General features: G+C 39.4%; 1 long non-coding RNA gene and 2 gene segments (V, D, J or C); 2 read left to right on the top strand and 1 right to left on the bottom strand.

Moving 5' to 3' along the window:
* Positions 1–3: 3 nt before the first annotated feature.
* LOC121697411 lies at positions 4–18,349 on the bottom strand. Of its 2 annotated transcripts, XR_006026442.1 has the most exons (4): positions 18,056–18,349; positions 5,932–6,016; positions 1,056–2,263; positions 4–721 (listed from the first exon to the last, which is right to left on the bottom strand). It is a non-coding gene; the product is annotated as an uncharacterized LOC121697411 (long non-coding RNA). The 2 variants fall into 2 exon arrangements; XR_006026443.1 differs by lacking the exon at positions 4–721 and having other exon boundaries at positions 944–2,263.
* On the top strand, positions 2,564–3,419 carry LOC121697410. The segment is given in 2 exon segments: positions 2,564–2,698; positions 2,815–3,419. Coding segments are annotated over 2 exon segments (390 nt in total).
* The window catches only part of LOC121697405, a 69,438-nt gene continuing 57,155 nt past the window's right edge, over positions 7,188–19,470 (top strand). The window contains 2 exon segments of the V gene segment in view: positions 7,188–7,278; positions 7,361–7,682. Coding sequence covers positions 7,218–7,278; positions 7,361–7,682 — 383 coding nt within the window.

The raw sequence follows: 19,470 nt of genomic DNA, 5'->3' as shown, positions 1-19,470 counted from the left end.
CCAACCTGGTAGTAAGGTAGTAAGTAAGTATGTTCTCATTCAGACTAAACCTCTGATTTGCCTATAATGCATAAGGCAAATGACAAGGGACTAAAACATACTTCAATTAATTTTGCATGTTGATTTATTTTAGAGAATAAATAAAGATTGCTCAATGTTTTGGTCAGGCTCTGTTGCTGCTCTGTGTGTATTTCTTTTCTTAGGTTACAGTATGTGATAGTTTCTTAGGTAATATAATGTATTAAGGTGGTATCATGCCAAATGAGATTCAAAGCTTTTTCAGAATTCAGATCTTTTTTCTGTTCATGTCTATTTGGTACGCTACTGTCTTAAGGTAAATAAGTCACATGTCATTACCTTGACTTGTCATTTTGTCATGTGGCCTAGGCCTATCTCTAGTGTTTTGCATACCTAATCTTTGCCTTAACCTTAGAAGACTCAAGTCACAACTCTCAGTCTCTTTTAAATCGAATAATTCTAAGTTTACACCCCAAAGCTCTAGAACAGTTGCCAGTCCTTGTTAAAGGCACAGCCCGCAATTCTAAGACAAGGCCATCCTGTGGAACAAGGTGGCGGCAACATTGTCTCCTGTTGCATTCTCAGTGGAGGTAGCGTCCAGTAAGACTGAACTCACTGGTCTTGATGTTAGTAGAGGCTGTGAGGATGAGTCCAGAGGGTCAGCTGCCCTCTGAGCCCCATGGGAAACAACAGGAAACAGCATCTAAAATTAGGCAGATTATGCAAATTTATCTAAAAAGGTATTGTACTCAAAACCAAATTGATTTACTCCGCAACAGTTCATTATTTTAAATACACAAATGCATTTAATAAACACAATACAGATGTTTTCATCCCATGTAGGCTATAGCTCATAGGGATGATTGACAGCATCTGTCAGGACACACTGACTCAGACAGAGAATACAGTTCAAGGTTTTCCGATTTTAATGATCCAAAGTAAAACAAGGAAGTTGCAGGTCCAAGGCTTAGCAAACACACAGGAGATACAATGTTAACAGAAATCTGGCAAAAAGGTCCAAAGCACAGAAGACTCACAAAAGAGTTCAAGTCACAAGGTAGTCCAAACAGATGAATAAACGTAACTGGAGTTTCCCGACAGTAACTGGCGTAAACGTGGGAATTCAGGAGCACAGAGTTCTTGTGTCATACACTGATGAGACCAGACACCGAGTACTGGGGAAGTGGGGTAAAAATAGGGCTAAAAATAGAGTCCAGAGCAACACAGGTGAAGGGAATTCAGTACTCAGGGGAAAGTGAACAGGAGACATGAGCTGTGAGGTACTGATTGATGGGCGTGGCTGAGACTGATTGATGGGCGTGGCTGAGGGATTAGTTGAGTCTTAAGGTGAGTGACTGGGTGTGGCTACTGGGGAACCTGGCATGGCTGTGACAGCATCATGCATTATGGCATTGCAAAACATCCCACCTCCTCCATTGTCTCCTCCCCACTGTCCTCCGCTATAGGCATGCCAGGACCACGGCCAATTACCAGGCCGAACATGCTTTTTGTCAGCACTTCAATTCATATTCTTATAGGTCAAGTTGTGAAATTTAAATTGTTAGTAACATTTGCGGTATAGTAACACATTGAAACATTTGTTACATTTGTTTCAACAAATGTAACCTATTTTTCACTACACTACTAGACCTCGAATGTTTCACATAAAAGCAAACTCACACATGCTTCACCCATCTCAGGGGTCCCTCACACCGGGGACAACCTATCATAGGGGTCCCTCACACCGGGGACAACCTATCATAGGGGTCCCTCACACCGGGGACAACCTATCATAGGGGTCCCTCACACCGGGGACAACCTATCATAGGGGTCCCTCACACCGGGGACAACCTATCATAGGGGTCCCTCACACCGGGGACAACCTATCATAGGGGTCCCTCACACCGGGGACAACCTATCATAGGGGTCCCTCATACAGCTCACACATTGAGCAAGCTTCTGATGACCTCACGGCAAGTCATCCCACTTCTGACACCATATGTAGTGAAGGGAGAGAGCAGTGACCCCACATAGTCTTGAATCTGGGTCTCTGGGGGACTAAACCTGCAGTTTGACCGCAACACTAAAGAGCCAGGCCCGTTGGTATGGCAGTCAGAGCGCATACTCAACTGTAGTGATGGTACTCCGTCACACTGCCACTAACATTTGCATGGATACGCTTTGGTGGTTTTCTGAAAATGGATTCCAAATGTTCAGCCACCTTCCAGAGATCATAGGACTCAACCTGAAACATAATGTGAACAATCACTTTTCAAAAATACTGACATGCATTTATTTTATTCATTATACATTTAGTCTGTCAAAAAACATGTGTCCTGATTTCTAAAAATGATTTCAGATTTTTTCAGACTTTCCCAAAATGCCTTTATTTGAATTCAGCCTCTCAGTGGTGAAAGAAGGTATGAAAATGACATTCCAAATGTCACTGGAATGTCAGAACCCTGATCAATCATCCATCTAAACCTGATTTGTCCAGGAGCAGTATTTGCATAGAAGGCTATTTTGCATAAATTAAAAGTGTCCGTGTACTCAGAAGGTTTTTAGTGTGACCTGCTCTTGGGCTCTCAGACAGCTTGGTTTAGGTCATTCTTGATGATGAAGTCCAGAATGAACATGTTGCTTAAAGTGATATTGCTCTGGACACTTATCTACATCCAAGGTATGATGAACAGCTGTTAATAATATTCATGACTGAAAAGAGTAAGCTTGCGTTTTTAAAGACACTCTACAGAGTTATTATGAATGTGTGTGTTTTTTGTCTTGTTTTGTCTTCAGAATGCAGGGGGCAGTACACAGTGACTCAGACTCCATCAGTATTACCTGCTGTTCCTGGACAAACAGTCACGCTGAACTGTAAAGTCAGCAGTAATGTTTATAACAACAACTATCTGCACTGGTACCATCAGGTATCTGGAGAGCCTCCTAAACTCCTGATTTACTCTGCTAGCACTCTCCAGTCAGGCACTCCATCTCGATTCAGTGGCAGTGGATCTGGATCTGCTTTCACTCTGACCATCAGTGGAGTCCAGACTGAAGATGCAGGAGATTACTACTGTCAGAGTTTCCATGCTACCAGTGTGTGGGTGTTCACACAGTGATACAGAGCCGTACAAAAACCTCTCTCTGTAAGAATACACATGACTGCACTGCTGCAGCTGAGACTTTCAGCAGGTGTGAGACGGGTGCTCAGTAGAGTAGGACATTACATGTTTGTGTCTTCAGCATCTCTGATTACTACACTTTTTATAATGACAGAAAAATACCTGCAAAAGTTTCCCCAAGTGAAATTGAATCAATTGATATGAATTTTGATTGGTAGTTTAAATACAGGAAAAAAATAGATACATATTTTTTGGCTATGGTAAATATATTTTCTATATCCACTGGGAAGAGAAACAGTCACTTATCAAGCAATGACATCTTCCTCTAAATCCGCATCATGCCCAGAGAATCAATAACTTTGGCAAGTCTTCAGTCTAAAACAGCCCTTGGATTCCCAGACTTGTATTGACTATCAGTGACTTTCAGATGAACACACAAGAAAATACTACTGCAGGAGAGGACATAGTGATTCTGACTTCACACTGGGGCTGACAGGTCAAACGGAAGATGCACAAACACCTCCCTGACTCAGAGTACACGTGACTGCTCTGCTGCTTTATGGACCTGTTGCCATCATAATTCCATGTCCTGGCTTGATAAGATGTGTATTCCCTGTAAATATGGTATAAATGGATATGCTGCAGCTTTGAGTCTCTGCAGATGGTGTGCTGTTCATATGAGCAGTGAGAGTGGGCTGCACACACGTATCCTCAGCAAGTTCCTGGACACTATGAAGAGTTCTGCTCAGGCATTATTATGGACGACCGAGCAGTGCCAGTCCAGGGGGAAGAGGCCGAAGGCAGCTACCAACCAAGGGGGCAGACGAATGTTCGGAGAGTGTACAGTAGACACTATGGCGGATCTGAGGCTAAATAATAGACCAGTTCACCTAGCCATCCCCATTGAACTCCATTCAATTTGGCGCCACTTTGACATCAAATAACATTACAGCTGAAGTGTTTTAAGCCTTTATATGAACTTTTTCTATTTTTGGATTAATACAACATTGTGTGATTGGTGTCATAACCTTGTAACTGACTTACCGGCTGAGTAATAAACTTCTTTCCGAAATCAATGCTAAAGTGACGTAATAAGCATACAACCAGAGCGGGTGAAAGCGTCGCACAGGAGCAAAATAACCGTATTCTCTGGATAAGAACGAAAGCATCGGAGCACAACATTTCAGCGAAGTTTTGATGGATTGACAGTAGCCTAGGCTATGAATGTGGCGAGTGCTGTTTATATTAAATCACATTTATCTACGAACAACTAGGACATTTAGAACAGTAATGTAGACATGGTGGTAACGAAGTAAGTGGCTACATACCCAATCTCTCGGTGCAGCTATCACAAGAGTTACATGAGTCAGACTACGTGCCTACGTTACATTCACGTCCCCTGAGCCTGCGCAGAAAGCCTCGTCGACCAACAGGAAACGGTTGAAATTTGCTTCACCCGCCTCGATTGACGTCTATGTGATGACTCTGTCCATATCTTTTACTGTCTATGCTACCAACAGAGCAGCGAGAGCCACAGATAGGGAGAAGGAACCAATACAAGGACTCTGGGCCCATTTACAGTAGAGAAGAGCTTGTGTAGGACTTTGCCATTTGTATGAGCTTGTTGCATTTCTTATTATTCCCATTCATTGGGAGTATTTTGATGGCTCAGCTGTTTACCTTTGTGCACCAATACTTTGTCATTCAGAGTATTGTGTGTTATAAAGAGGAGTGGCCTTTAGTTGTGTGTTACCATACAAACTTTGTAGTATTGGTATATGTTGTCAGTAATACATACCATGTAGACAGAGGAGCATTGTCAAGATTAAGGTGATAATGGTCATTGCTGTGAAATACCCCGGCTTATCTCCTCGGCGGTTGGTGCATCCAATCGCACAACAACTATCTGGCATGTTATTTACACCTCAAAACACCAACTTTTATATAGTAAAACTGGCGACGTCCTGGCAAGATCCTAGACTAATTTACTGGATTTCGTTGCTAGAGAACAACGTTCTTGCCCGCCAGCCAGTAGTGTGACGGTATGCCGTCTAGATCGGTCAAAACTTTAATTCCTTCGAGTACCACCCCAATGTCCTCCGGTTCACTTGTTCTCTCAGGACGTAAACCCTAACAGTTGTCTTCAATGACATTAACCTCATCCTTGCCCTGAATTAGGCAGATAAATGCACATAACAGTAAGAAAATGAGACCCTCTAACAAAGCCCTATTGAGAAATTAATGAACAGGCCTAATGGCAATATAAACCTAGACAGATTAAAGAGGATCTAAGAAAACCCATCACAAGGTGAGATTTCACCAATCTGATATCATGCTAGCAACATTCAGGATTTTGCAAGAATGGTATCCAGGATGTTGCTAATCGTACATTATTGAAATTCCAGGCTGAAAGAGAGGCCTGAAACGGAGCAGAAATCAAGATTTTTTTTCACCATGTGATTTGTTTTCCTAGATCCATCACATTTATCCAAATTGGTACGAGACCACTACAGAAAGTAGTCTTGACTGAAATAGTACATTACATGGGTTTGGTCGATAAGCATTGATGACTGAACAATCAGCATTCTGTGGGCTTATTCCTGAACATACTGCTATTATGGACTGAAACTTCTTCCACAAAAATGTCAGACTTGTGTAAGAAAACATTTTAAAATGAATACTCTGACCAGTTTAGGCCTTAATTTAAACATTAATTCTTATTACTAAATTAATCATGTCAACTTAAGTAAGCAAGTAATACAATAAGTAGAGCACCAATTCATGTACTTACCACATGTTCCTGCACAAGGTTTTCTGGATCTTCCCCCGTGTAGAAGTCCCTTCAGGAGACACTCTCGGCCAGCATCTATATCACACTGAAATAAAAATATTATTGATTAGCATGTTAATCCAAGTTTCATTTAAGTCAACCACTGCTGCAAATGACCATATGGAAAAAGAAAGAAAAAGTTAGAAAAATACAATAGATAGACAGATAGATAGATAGATAGACAGATAGATAGATAGATAAATAGATACTTTACTCATCCCGAGGGAAATGTTAGGATGTGAAGAATAATAAAATAATAATAGAACAATATGTGAAGAATCAATATCAACATGATCAAAATCGTTGGCCTCTAGGTTTGCATGATTAAGACCCTGCATCACTCACATCAATCATTTGGGGGAAAAAATCAGGATGATATAAGTAGACGGTAATGTCATACCAGAAATGTCCTGTAGGTGGCAATATAGATAGTAGAAAACAGGAGCCATTTTTTTCCTCAGTAATACCCCCCCACCCCTTTTTTTCATCATCTTGTTTTTTTCTGCCATGTCACCTTGAGGGCTCCGTAGAAATCTAGTAATTTTACTGGATGACTTGGATGACATTCCATTTTTTACTTTGATTATGCCTGTGCACCTGCATCAATTTATGCTTGAGACATCATGTCACATTTTAAAACGTAATCTGAACTCATTTTGGGTTACTAAAAGTGTGCTGTGGAAATGGAGGCAGCATTTGCATATAGACTCAAGAGATGATTACTTGCTCAAGTCTAACACCTGATGTTCTGCCATTCCCTGAGGACCAAGGGGAAGTTTGGTACACTGAACTACAGGAAACAGCAGCACATGTCACCAGGAAATGAAAATGATTGTATCTGAAATCTTTACTTCATTGTGTATGGTGATAACCAATCAGTTAATGTTCTTCTGTGTGTGATTGTTGCTTTTAAAATATAGAAGTACATACTTTTCAAGGACAGGATTATTATTCCAAATTTGTGTGCAAACTAAGAAAAATCAATAAATTCACATACAATGAAGCATTCAAATGCAAACATGCAAATGTACCCTTCATTTACAACTAGTTGTCAGTTTAAGCCATATCAAACATTAATACTACTAATGTGCATGTCAACTATTGTAAAACCTGGATGTAGTAGGGTCTTTCACATTCATGTCATAATTTGCATGGTTATTTTGACTGTGCAAACTGCGTCAGAATCTGGACACATTTATAGTCTACTGAGTTGAATCCAGACTAGCAATCTGATATTTGTTTTTGCAATGAACATAACCATGAGTTTTGCCTATGTGTATGTATTAGTGCTTCTGATGTGCTGTCAAGGTAAGAAGCTTTTACATTGTATGCTGAAAGTGATTCAAGACAAAAAGAGAGAGCCTTGGTTTAACTCTTTTCTTTTCAACAGAATCGAGGGGACAGATTACAGTCACACAGACCCCAGCAGTGAAAGCTGTTCAGCACGGAGAGACAGTCATCTTAAACTGCAAAACCAGCAGTAATGTATACACAGGATGGGGATTCCCCGCATTAGCCTGGTACCATCAGAACCCTGGAGCTGCTCCTAGACTCCTAGTCCACAAAGCAACAACTCTCTTCTCTGGGACACCATCCAGATTCAGTGCCAGTGGATCTGATAGGGACTTCAGTTTAACTATCAGTGGAGTCCAGGCTGAAGATGTAGGAGATTACTACTGTCAGAGTTTCCACTACCCCAACAGTGTGTACGTGTTCACACAGTGATACAGAGCAGTACAAAAACCTCCCTCTGTGTGAATACACATGACTGCACTGCTGCAGCAGAGACTTTCAGCAGGTGTGAGGGGTGTTCAGTAGAGTTGTACATTTGCCATTTCTCCTTACCAAGATATTTACAAAGTTAAAAAATATATTGTTTATTTTTTCAAATGCATTTTTGTACATAAAGATGCAGTCATTTTATTTTATATTGAACAGTTTGGGTCTTCAACATATATTACATTGGTATTGACACAAACATTTTTATAGAAATGGATTTTACGCTTATTAGAACAGTAAGTAAGTTTAACCAATGCAGCTGATGACCAGTCACTCTGCAAGCAACCCTGCAACACACACACACACACACTTACACTTACAAAACAACACAGGGACCACTAATGACCTGGTGGAACACTGCAGAGTACAAAGGATCAGTGGCAGCAGGCACCTCACTAGAAGGGTCGTTACAATATGTTCTAAAAGTGACATAAACACATTAGAAAGAAAGAAAATCACTTGTCTAAAATAAATACCAAACTGCTCTATGAATGCATATTTTCTATTTAGTGTGTCTTGTTTTAGATGCAAGTGGCACTAAGAAGTCTAAGGGTGCCACAAACATTTGCGTAGTTAAGCTTGGGTGGTTCTCTAAAAATTAGGGCTGTTAATTGATTAAAAAAATAATCTAATTAATTACATACTCTGTGATTAATTCATCTAAATTAATCGCATATATCATTTTTGCTGTGAAAGTATTTTAAATATTTAAATTCAAATGAATCATTGAATAATCAGCATTAGTGACATTAAAGTTCAAAAACTCTTTTATTATTATTTTAATAATGGCCATAATAAATATGACCTAATATGCTGAGGAAATAAATTCAAAAGTGCTTCAGGAAGAAGTTGTTTTTCACATACAAGGTATTTCAGGCCACAGATATAACCTTTTTAAAAGTAAATGTTCCATTCAATGATCTAGGCAGCACATTTTCTTCTCTCTCCTCCATTTTACAGTCTAATGGTTACTGACTACAACGGCTCGGGGTCAAAGGTCATACGGAATCGATTAATCTGCGCTATTTTTTTTAATCAGTTATTTTTTCTCAAATTAATTAATCAAAATGAATCAGTTATTTTGACAGCCCTACTAAAAATAGATGAAATGTTCAGCCACCTTTGAAGAACTAGATGTACCGCATAGCGGTACAAAATATGACCGCCGCTCAGTCCTGTACATCCTTTCCGCGAAAATAAATCACACTAATCAATTTGTCTTCATCTTTTACTCCATCCCCCACTCTTGAAACTTTTGTGTATGCTTGTTTGGCATGCCTGTGTGTGTGTGTGTGTGCGCGGCTGCACAGAAAGTAGCCTACTGGCGCTGAAAAGGTGAATAGATTGTAGAATAGCTAAAGAAGTTGTAGCATTGTTATAAAACCTTTAAAATCTCTAAACAATCACAAGTAGGGCAGTTCATCACAGTTCATCCATTGCAACTGGATTGATGAAAGGTCACTTACACCTGTAGGTTACATTGTATTTGGGAAAAGCAAAAGGTATCAGCATAATGTTATATTTTTTATTTATTTATGTATTTATTTATTTATTAATAAACAAAAACATCTCTGTCAGTTCCATGCCGTTTTCAACAGCTATCAAAAACAAAGGTCATTTTTGGATAGATGGATTTTTTGTGAATGTTTCTTCTTCTGCATAAGATTTTGGCCATCTTTAGTTCATGTGATACTTTATTGTCAATGCACAAATTAAGTAACAGTAGTCTGAAACGAAATGCTGTTTTACATCTAACCAGTGGTGCAAATAACTGACATGTCCAAATGGGCCTTGATGAAATGCGTCGCTAGACTGTTCATACACATTTTAACGGGCCAAAGTTGAAGAGCTGTTGTCCGTTATTGTTCATGCAAATATAGGCTGATTCATGTTCCCTTGCATTGTGTAACTGAGGTCCATAGTCTGGCTTTCACCAGACCAAGCTCAATCTTTTAAGAAATCAAAAAATAAATAGCGGGCAGATCAGGCTGGGTTCACCCAGCCTAGTCCATAGGCACCCGATATTGTTTAATTTTCCGATTGAGATATCCACGCTCTGGCTATTCTAAATGCAAAAATGCATCAGGGAGTTATGACAAAACTGTAACTAACAAACTAGATCCTAATAGAAAGCTGTTAGCTTCCCTAAGCTACAGGTAGGCTTATAAGGTAGGCCTATTTAAAACATAAATTGTTAATAGGCTATGCTGGCGACACAAATAAAATCTCCTTTGGAAAACAATGGCTTACGCCTCACAGTATCAAGCGGACTTAAACCGCCATATCGTGGCGAAATAAAATTCACGCAGCTCCATGAGTCAAGGAAAGCGCGAATGAAGTAGCCACTTCTAAATGGGACCCACTACACAGTAGCTTAAGGTGTGTTGCTAAAGCAGCCATAATGAAATGAAGGTGTCATTGTTTGGATACTTCACACACACGTGCTTTTTAATTTAACAGACTACAACTACCAAGCTGGATCAAAGCACATCGATTCCCCTCTCACACCCTGCACGCACTTAAAACAAAATAAACAGGCATCTCAGTCTCACGCATGTAGGCTATAGGCAAAACTGTATCAGACCGGTGTAACGTTGGTAAATCTTCCATTGCACAGAATGATTTTTGTAGCACGTGCAACAAATGACAGTCGAAAGACACAATTACAGTGCTGCTATCAATTTGCTTGGTATAACCGCATTTATAGTTTTCTACAAATGCACAATCAAATTGGCCTCCATCACTCAACCAACGCTAACGGTAACATTACCTAGGTCCTTATTGATATTATAAGATTAACGTACCTGCAGTAAAAAGCATGTCCGATAAACATCCTCAGATTTATTTCGGCTTCAAGAAGAAATGGGAATTACATTTCATGTGAACATCGTCCTATTACTGAGCACTAGAGGGGTCATCGCAAAATGTTTTGCATGTTGAGAGAATGTGCGCTCGTTTTACTAAATTGTGCTCTTGTTTAACTAAATTGTGCCCTCGTTTAACTATATTGTGCACTCGTTTTACTAAATTGTGCGCTCAGTTTACTAAATCGTGTGCCCAATTTACTATATTGTGCTCTCGTTTTACTATTGTGTGAGCTCATTTTACTAAATTGAGCTCTGATTTTAAGCATAGTAAAACGAGGGCACAATTGATTAAAGGAGTGCACAATTTGTGAACATGGGCATTGTGTGCACGATCTACTTAACTACGTGGCCACAATTTGTAAAACGTGCACTCAATATTGTCTTGACACATGTAAACATGAGCACGTTATAGTATATTCGAGATCTCGATCTACTAAAACGCACCCACGAATAATTAAAACGTGGGCTCGAAGAAATTAAATTGTGTGCACAAAAACATAGTGTGGTGTCAAGGGGTATCCCCGGGAATGACGTCGGGAGGTGTGTTGCTTGTAGTGACGTAGAGGGAATGTCATTGATTGCAGTGCACCTGGATATAGCCCCGTTAGGTAGGCTGTAGGTGGGAGAGCAGATGATTGTGTATGTTTGTACAGGCCCCTTGCCATCATCGTCCAGCTGTTTGCCGAAGTTTTGAGTGTTTGTTGAGGTCCAAGTGTATGCAGAGCTGTGGTGTTTATCGCGAATGGCGTGAGCTGAGCTGGGCTACATAGCCTGAGAAGCTGAGCATCGTGAACGCCACTGTTTATGTCTCCCGTTTCATAGTCCGTATCAAAGCTTACCTCGTTGTGTGCATCATTGGTGTGCGCGTGGGTTATAGGCCATCGGGCGCTAGAGGGAACCTTATTGTATTGGGTGGGTATTAGGCTATACTACTAATAGCCTACGCAGTAGCCTATTTGTACCAACAGTAGGTCTACGTATTGTAATTGTTTGGGAGCTTGTCGCTGTGATGTGCTTCGATTGACTTCTAGACCTCACAGTTAAGTCAACAATCCAGGAGATAGTGGAAACCGGTCATTACAACAGAGCCCGAGTAGCCTTTGTAGCCTAGTATTTCCCCATTATGGGTCTCCATAGCTGGCGGTTGACATCAACAGTGCCCCTGCTACAAAGAGTAGAAGTCCGCTATAAACCATGACCACCTAAAGTCTTTAATTAGCTGCCTACGGTTATCATCACATTACCAATATCAACTGTTACAGACAGCTGTAGGCCTAGTCCATGTCAAGGTAACACGAAGTAACAGCGAGCGGTGAGAAAATGTTGGGAATTACTTAATGTGAGCACGAAATACATATTTCGAGAGCTCAATTTAGGCCTACAACGGGGTCACGTTGTATTAATTCGAGGGCTCAATTAAAGGAAAACGTGCTCACAAATTATCACGACCAGAAAAAATATCACTTGAGCTCTCCCGGGCTCCGTATCCTATCCTTATTAAACGTTCTCTGCGGTACAGTCCTTGTAGGAAGCGTCCATTGTTTTTCCAACCCACTTTTAACTTCCAACAAAATTACGTCTCACTGCAACAATGTGCCATCTAGCGGACAAACGACTACTTATCGCCAATACTGAAAATGCAGCCATGATGATGATGATGAATATTTATTTTGGCTTTCTTTTAATCCTACTGATTTTTTTTTTTTTAGAACCCCCCATGGATGAAATTCTTCGAAACTTGGCATACCCCCAGAGAATGCCAGGTCAATCATACACATAAAATTTGGTGCAGTTCTGAACATCTTAACTGAAGATAGGGGCGATTAAAGCAGAATAACTCATCTTTACTCATCCCGAGGGAAATGTTAGAATGTGAAGAATAATAAAATAATAATAGAACAATATGTGAAGAATCAATATCAACATGATCAAAATCGTTGGCCTCTAGGTTTGCATGATTAAGACCCTGCATCACTCACATCAATCATTTGGGTGGAAAAATCAGGATGATAGAAGTAGACGGTAATGTCATACCAGAAATGTCCTGTAGGTGGCAATATAGATAGTAGAAAACAGGAGCCATTTTTTTCCTCAGTTATACCCCCCCACCCCTTTTTTTCATCATCTTGTTTTTTTCTGCCATGTCACCTTGAGGGCTCCGTAGAAATCTAGTGATTTTACTGGATGACTTGGATGACATTTCATTTTTTACTTTGATGATGCCTGTGCACCTGCATCAATTTATGCTTGAGACATCATGTCACATTTTAAAACGTAATCTGAACTCATTTTGGGTTACTAAAAGTGTGCTGTGGAAATGGAGGCAGCATTTGCATATAGACTCAAGAGATGATTACTTGCTCAAGTCTAACACCTGATGTTCTGCCATTCCCTGAGGACCAAGGGGAAGTTTGGCACACTGAACTACAGGAAACAGCAGCACATGTCACCAGGAAATGAAAATGATTGTATCTGAAATCTTTACTTCATTGTGTATGGTGATAACCAATCAGTTAATGTTCTTCTGTGTGTGATTGTTGCTTTTAAAATATAGAAGTACATACTTTTCAAGGACAGGATTATTATTCCAAATTTGTGTGCAAACTAAGAAAAATCAATAAATTCACATACAATGAAGCATTCAAATGCAAACATGCAAATGTACCCTTCATTTACAACTAGTTGTCAGTTTAAGCCATATCAAACATTAATACTACTAATGTGCATGTCAACTATTGTAAAACCTGGATGTAGTAGGGTCTTTCACATTCATGTCATAATTTGCATGGTTATTTTGACTGTGCAAACTGCGTCAGAATCTGGACACATTTATAGTCTACTGAGTTGAATCCAGACTAGCAATCTGATATTTGTTTTTGCAATGAACATAACCATGAGTTTTGCCTATGTGTATGTATTAGTGCTTCTGATGTGCTGTCAAGGTAAGAAGCTTTTACATTGTATGCTGAAAGTGATTCAAGACAAAAAGAGAGAGCCTTGGTTTAACTCTTTTCTTTTCAACAGAATCGAGGGGACAGATTACAGTCACACAAACCCCAGCAGTGAAAGCTGTTCAGCACGGAGAGACAGTCATCTTAAACTGCAAAACCAGCAGTAATGTATACACAGGATGGGGATTCCCCGCATTAGCCTGGTACCATCAGAACCCTGGAGCTGCTCCTAGACTCCTAGTCCACAAAGCAACAACTCTCTTCTCTGGGACACCATCCAGATTCAGTGCCAGTGGATCTGATAGGGACTTCAGTTTAACTATCAGTGGAGTCCAGGCTGAAGATGCAGGAGATTACTACTGTGAGAGTTTCCACTTCCCCAACAGTGTGTACGTGTTCACACAGTGATACAGAGCAGTACAAAAACCTCCCTCTGTGTGAATACACATGACTGCACTGCTGCAGCAGAGACTTTCAGCAGGTGTGAGGGGTGTTCAGTAGAGTTGTACATTTGCCATTTCTCCTTACCAAGATATTTACAAAGTTAAAAAATATATTGTTTATTTTTTCAAATGCATTTTTGTACATAAAGATGCAGTCATTTTATTTTATATTGAACAGTTTGTGTCTTCAACATATATTACATTGGTATTGACACAAACATTTTTATAGAAATGGATTTAACGCTTATTAGAACAGTAAGTAAGTTTAACCAATGCAGCTGATGACCAGTCACTCTGCAAGCAACCCTGCAACACACACACACACACACACACACACACACACACACACACACACACACACACACACACACACACACTTACACTTACAAAACAACACAGGGACCACTAATGACCTGGTGGAACACTGCAGAGTACAAAGGATCAGTGGCAGCAGGCACCTCACTAGAAGGGTCGTTATAATATGTTCTAAAAGTGACATAAACACATTAGAAAGAAAGAAAATCACTTGTCTAAAATAAATAACAAACTGCTCTATGAATGCATATTTTCTATTTAGTGTGTCTTGTTTTAGATGCAAGTGGCACTAAGAAGTCTAAGGGTGCCACAAACATTTGCGTAGTTAAGCTTGGGTGGTTCTCTAAAAATTAGGGCTGTTAATTGATTAAAAAAAATAATCTAATTAATTACATACTCTGTGATTAATTAATCTAAATTAATCGCATATATCATTTTTGCTGTGAAAGTATTTTAAATATTTAAATTCAAATGAATCATTGAATAATCAGTATTAGTGACATTAAAGTTCAAAAACTCTTTTATTATTATTTTAATAATGGCCATAATAAATATGACCTAATATGCTGAGGAAATAAATTCAAAAGTGCTTCAGGAAGAAGTTGTTTTTCACATACAAGGTACTTCAGGCCACAGATATAACCTTTTTAAAAGTAAATGTTCCATTCAATGATCTAGGCAGCACATTTTCTTCTCTCTCCTTCATTTTACAGTCTAATGGTTACTGACTACAACGGCTCGGGGTCAAAGGTCATACGGAATCGATTAATCTGCGCTATTTTTTTAATCCGTTATTTTTTCTCAAATTAATTAATCGAAATTAATCAGTTATTTTGACAGCCCTACTAAAAATAGATGAAATGTTCAGCCACCTTTGAAGAACTAGATGTACCGCATAGCGGTACAAAATATGACTGCCGCTCAGTCCTGTACATCATTTCCGCGAACATAAATCACACTAATCAATTTGTCTTCATCTTTTACTCCATCCCCCACTCTTGAAACTTTTGTGTATGCTTGTTTGGCATGCCTGTGTGTGTGTGTGTGTGCGGCTGCACAGAAAGTAGCCTACTGGCGCTGAAAAGGTGAATAGATTGTAGAATAGAAAAAGAAGTTTTAGCATTGTTATAAAACCTTTAAAATCTTTAAACAAACACAAGTAGGGCAGTTCATCACAGTTCATCCATTGCAACTGGATTGATGAAAGGTCACTTACACCTGTAGGCTACATTGTATTTGGGAAAAGCAAAAGGTATCAGCATAATGTTATATTTTTTATTTATTTATTTATTTATTTATTTATTTATTAATAAACAAAAACATCTCTGTCAGTTCCATGCCGTTTTCAACAGCTATCAAAAACAAAGGTCATTTTTGGATAGATGGATTTTTTGTGAATGTTTCTTCTTCTGCATAAGATTTTAGCCATCTTTAGTTTATGTGATACTTTATTGTCAATGCACAAATTAAGTAACAGTAGTCTGAAATGAAATGCTGTTTTACATCTAACCAGTGGTGCAAATAACTGACATGTCCAAATGGGCCTTGATGAAATGCGTCGCTAGACTGTTCATACGCATTTTAACGGGCCAAAGTTGAAGAGCTGTTGTCCGTTATTGTTCGTGCAAATATAGGCTGATTCATGTTCCCTTGCATTGTGTAACTGAGGTCCATGGCTAGTCTGGCTTTCACCAGACCAAGCTCAATCTTTTAAAAAATCCAAAAATAAATAGCGGGCAGATCAGGCTGGGTTCACCCAGCCTAGTCAGGCACCCGATATTGTTTAATTTTCCGATTGAGATATCCACGCTCTGGCTATTCTAAATGCAAAAATGCATCAGGGAGTTATGACAAAACTGTAACTAACAAACTAGATCCTAATAGAAAGCTGTTAGCTTCCCTAAGCTACAGGTAGGCTTATAAGGTAGGCCTATTTAAAACATAAATTGTTAATAGGCTATGCTGGCGACACAAATAAAATCTCCTTTGGAAAACAATGGCTTACGCCTTACAGTATCAAGCGGACTTAAACTGCCATATCGTGGCGAAATAAAATTCACGCAGCTCCATGAGTCAAGGAAAGCGCGAATGAAGTAGCCACTTCTAAATGGGACCCACTACACAGTAGCTTAAGGTGTGTTGCTAAAGCAGCCATAATGAAATGAAGGTGTCATTGTTTGGATACTTCACACACACGTGCTTTTTAATTTAACAGACTACAACTACCAAGCTGGAATCAAAGCACATCGATTCCCCTCTCACACCCTGCACGCACTTAAAACAAAATAAACAGGCGTCTCAGTCTCACGCATGTATAGGCAAAACTGTATCAGACCGGTGTAACGTTGGTAAATCTTCCATTGCACAGAATGATTTTTGTAGCACGTGCAACAAATGACAGTCGAAAGACACAATTACAGTGCTGCTATCAATTTGCTTGGTATAACCGCATTTATAGTTTTCTACAAATGCAATCAATCAAATTGGCCTCCATCACTCAACCAACGCTAACGATAACATTACCTAGGTAGGTCCTTATTGATATTATAAGATTAACGTACCTGCAGTAAAAACCAAGCATGTCCGATAAACATCCTCAGATTTATTTCGGCTTCAAGAAGAAATGGGAATTACATTTCATGTGAACATCGTCCTATTACTGAGCACTAGAGGGGTCATCGCAAAATGTTTTGCATGTTGAGAGAATGTGCGCTCGTTTTACTAAATTGTGCTCTTGTTTAACTAAATTGTGCCCTCGTTTAACTATATTGTGCACTCGTTTTACTAAATCGTACGCTCGTTTTACTAAATTGTGTGCTCGGTTTACTAAATCGTGTGCCCAATTTACTATATTGTGCTCTCGTTTTACTATAGTGTAGCTCATTTTACTAAATTGAGCTCTCATTTTAAGCATAGTAAAACAAGGGCACAATTTATTAAACGAGTGCACTATTTACTAAAACGAGCGCACGATTTACTAAAACGAGGGCACGATTTATTAAAACGAGAGCACAATTTGTGAACATGGTTATAGAACATTGTGTGCACGATCTACTTAAACGTGGCCACAATTTGTAAAACGTGCACTCAATATTGTCTTGACACATGTAAACATGAGCACGTTATAGTTGTTATGATGAATGATAAGTTCTTTAAGGAATTTTGTGGCCACTGAAGGGCATCGGTAAGAATGCACTCTTGAAGATGTTCAAGGGGGGTCTTGGGTATTTATTAAATAATAAATCAGTAATTACATTATAATTGTATCTATTGGTGTGGGTGTGTGTGTGTGTGTGTGTGGTTTCTGAAAGGGAAACAGAAATGACAAAGGAGAATAATTACTCCTAAATACAGTGCTATAAGAAATTAGCATCCATAGCCTAGCCAACATACAAATATGAAATAGCCTGGCCTACAATAAGCTAACACAAAATGCTCCATTAATAGTTATGAAGATAGCTTGTCAAAACAGTACTGTTTCCCCTCATAATATACCAAATGACGATTACAAACATCCATTTTACAGATATCTCAACACCATAAGCATGATTATACAAGATAAGAAGACGGCAGATAAATATAAAGCACTGTAACCTCACGGGTAAAGTCGCGCAAAATAATTCGCGGTAAAAGTTTACCTTCACGATTGAAATCAAGCAAAGTTGAGACATAAATCCTGCCTAAATGTACACCATGAAACATATAAACAACAATAAGGAATCGTACTTACAGTTCTGGACGCACACAAGACACAAGATGCATGAAATAACTACAAACTAAGCATGTGGATTAAACAGTGAAACATGGCGACCTCTCCCCAAACTTTCTGGAATATTACTGTACACGCTTCATTCACATGCGTGCACGGGAGGAGGCGCTCTCTGATTGGCTGATTCTATTATTACTAAATGTCAATCTGGCACTCATGTCAGACCCTTTGTCACAATAGTATATTCGAGATCTCGATCTACTAAAACGCACCCACGAATAATTAAAACGTGGGCTCGAAGAAATTAAATTGTGTGCACAAAAACATATGTGGTGTCAAGGGGTATCCCGGGAATGACGTCGGGAGGTGTGTCGCTTGTAGTGACGTAGAGGGAATGTCATTGATTGCAGTGCACCTGGATATAGCCCCGTTAGGTAGGCTGTAGGTGGGAGAGCAGATGATTGTGTGTGTTTGTACCAAGCGGCAACATTCTAATCTGAACAATGAAGCCTACCCGGAAGTTCGAAAAACTGCAATACATCGAAAATCCGCTAGGGACTGGTCCCAAAAGCGAGCAAATGTCCATAGACTCCCATGTTAAAATGTCCGTTTTCACAGCGTAAATACATGTTTTTAAAGCCTGGTCCCATGGACTTTTATTGTACTTTTCGGTAGTTTCCCAGTGCCTGACAACTGTGAGGGGGGTGAATTTTTTTCTAACTCATTAGTTTAGATCACATTTAGATATAAAATATATGAATAATTAAGGGCGTGGTCGGCTTGATTGACGGCTGACGTCGAGGCATACAGCAGCAGACGTTGCCAGCTGAGTGGAAAGTGGAAACCCTGAAACTTTGACGTCTCAGCCATGATTATACACAAAGTTACCACATCCTTTCTGAACATCTTTATTCAAAAAGCTGACATAAAATGGTTTGCTAAGCTATTAATTGAAGCCTACTAACCGACACTTTCAGAAGACTTCATTCCAGTTTTTTCAGGTAAGTCATTCCACTACTATTTCACGTAGCACTAGATGTTAGCATTATTTAGCATCGAGTGGGCACTAACGTTAGGCTACGTTAGCGTCATATCGCCTCAAATAAGTTAATGTCGAAAATGATGACCGAATGGCAGAAGCACACACATACATTTAGTTAACTTTAATAAAGTTAACGTTAGTGAAAACCATTGTGCTCCCTTTATGAGTTAGCTTAACGTTGGTCATACTAGCCAGGTGTGAGTCAATGAACAGACAGCTCTAAAGTTAACGTTAGTCTAGTTCACAAACATACTGGGGCAACAAAGCATGTTCTCGTCAAAAAAAAACTTTTGTAAATACGCTCTGTTGGAATGCTTAGTCCATTGACAATTTATACAGTCCTTGGGTTGTCACGTTTAAGATAAAAAAAAAAAAAAAACTTCAGCCGAAGCAT

Source organism: Alosa sapidissima, chromosome 22 (genome assembly GCF_018492685.1).
Source record: "Alosa sapidissima isolate fAloSap1 chromosome 22, fAloSap1.pri, whole genome shotgun sequence".
Classification (NCBI taxonomy): domain Eukaryota; kingdom Metazoa; phylum Chordata; class Actinopteri; order Clupeiformes; family Clupeidae; genus Alosa; species Alosa sapidissima.
This window is presented reverse-complemented; position numbering and strand designations above follow the sequence as displayed.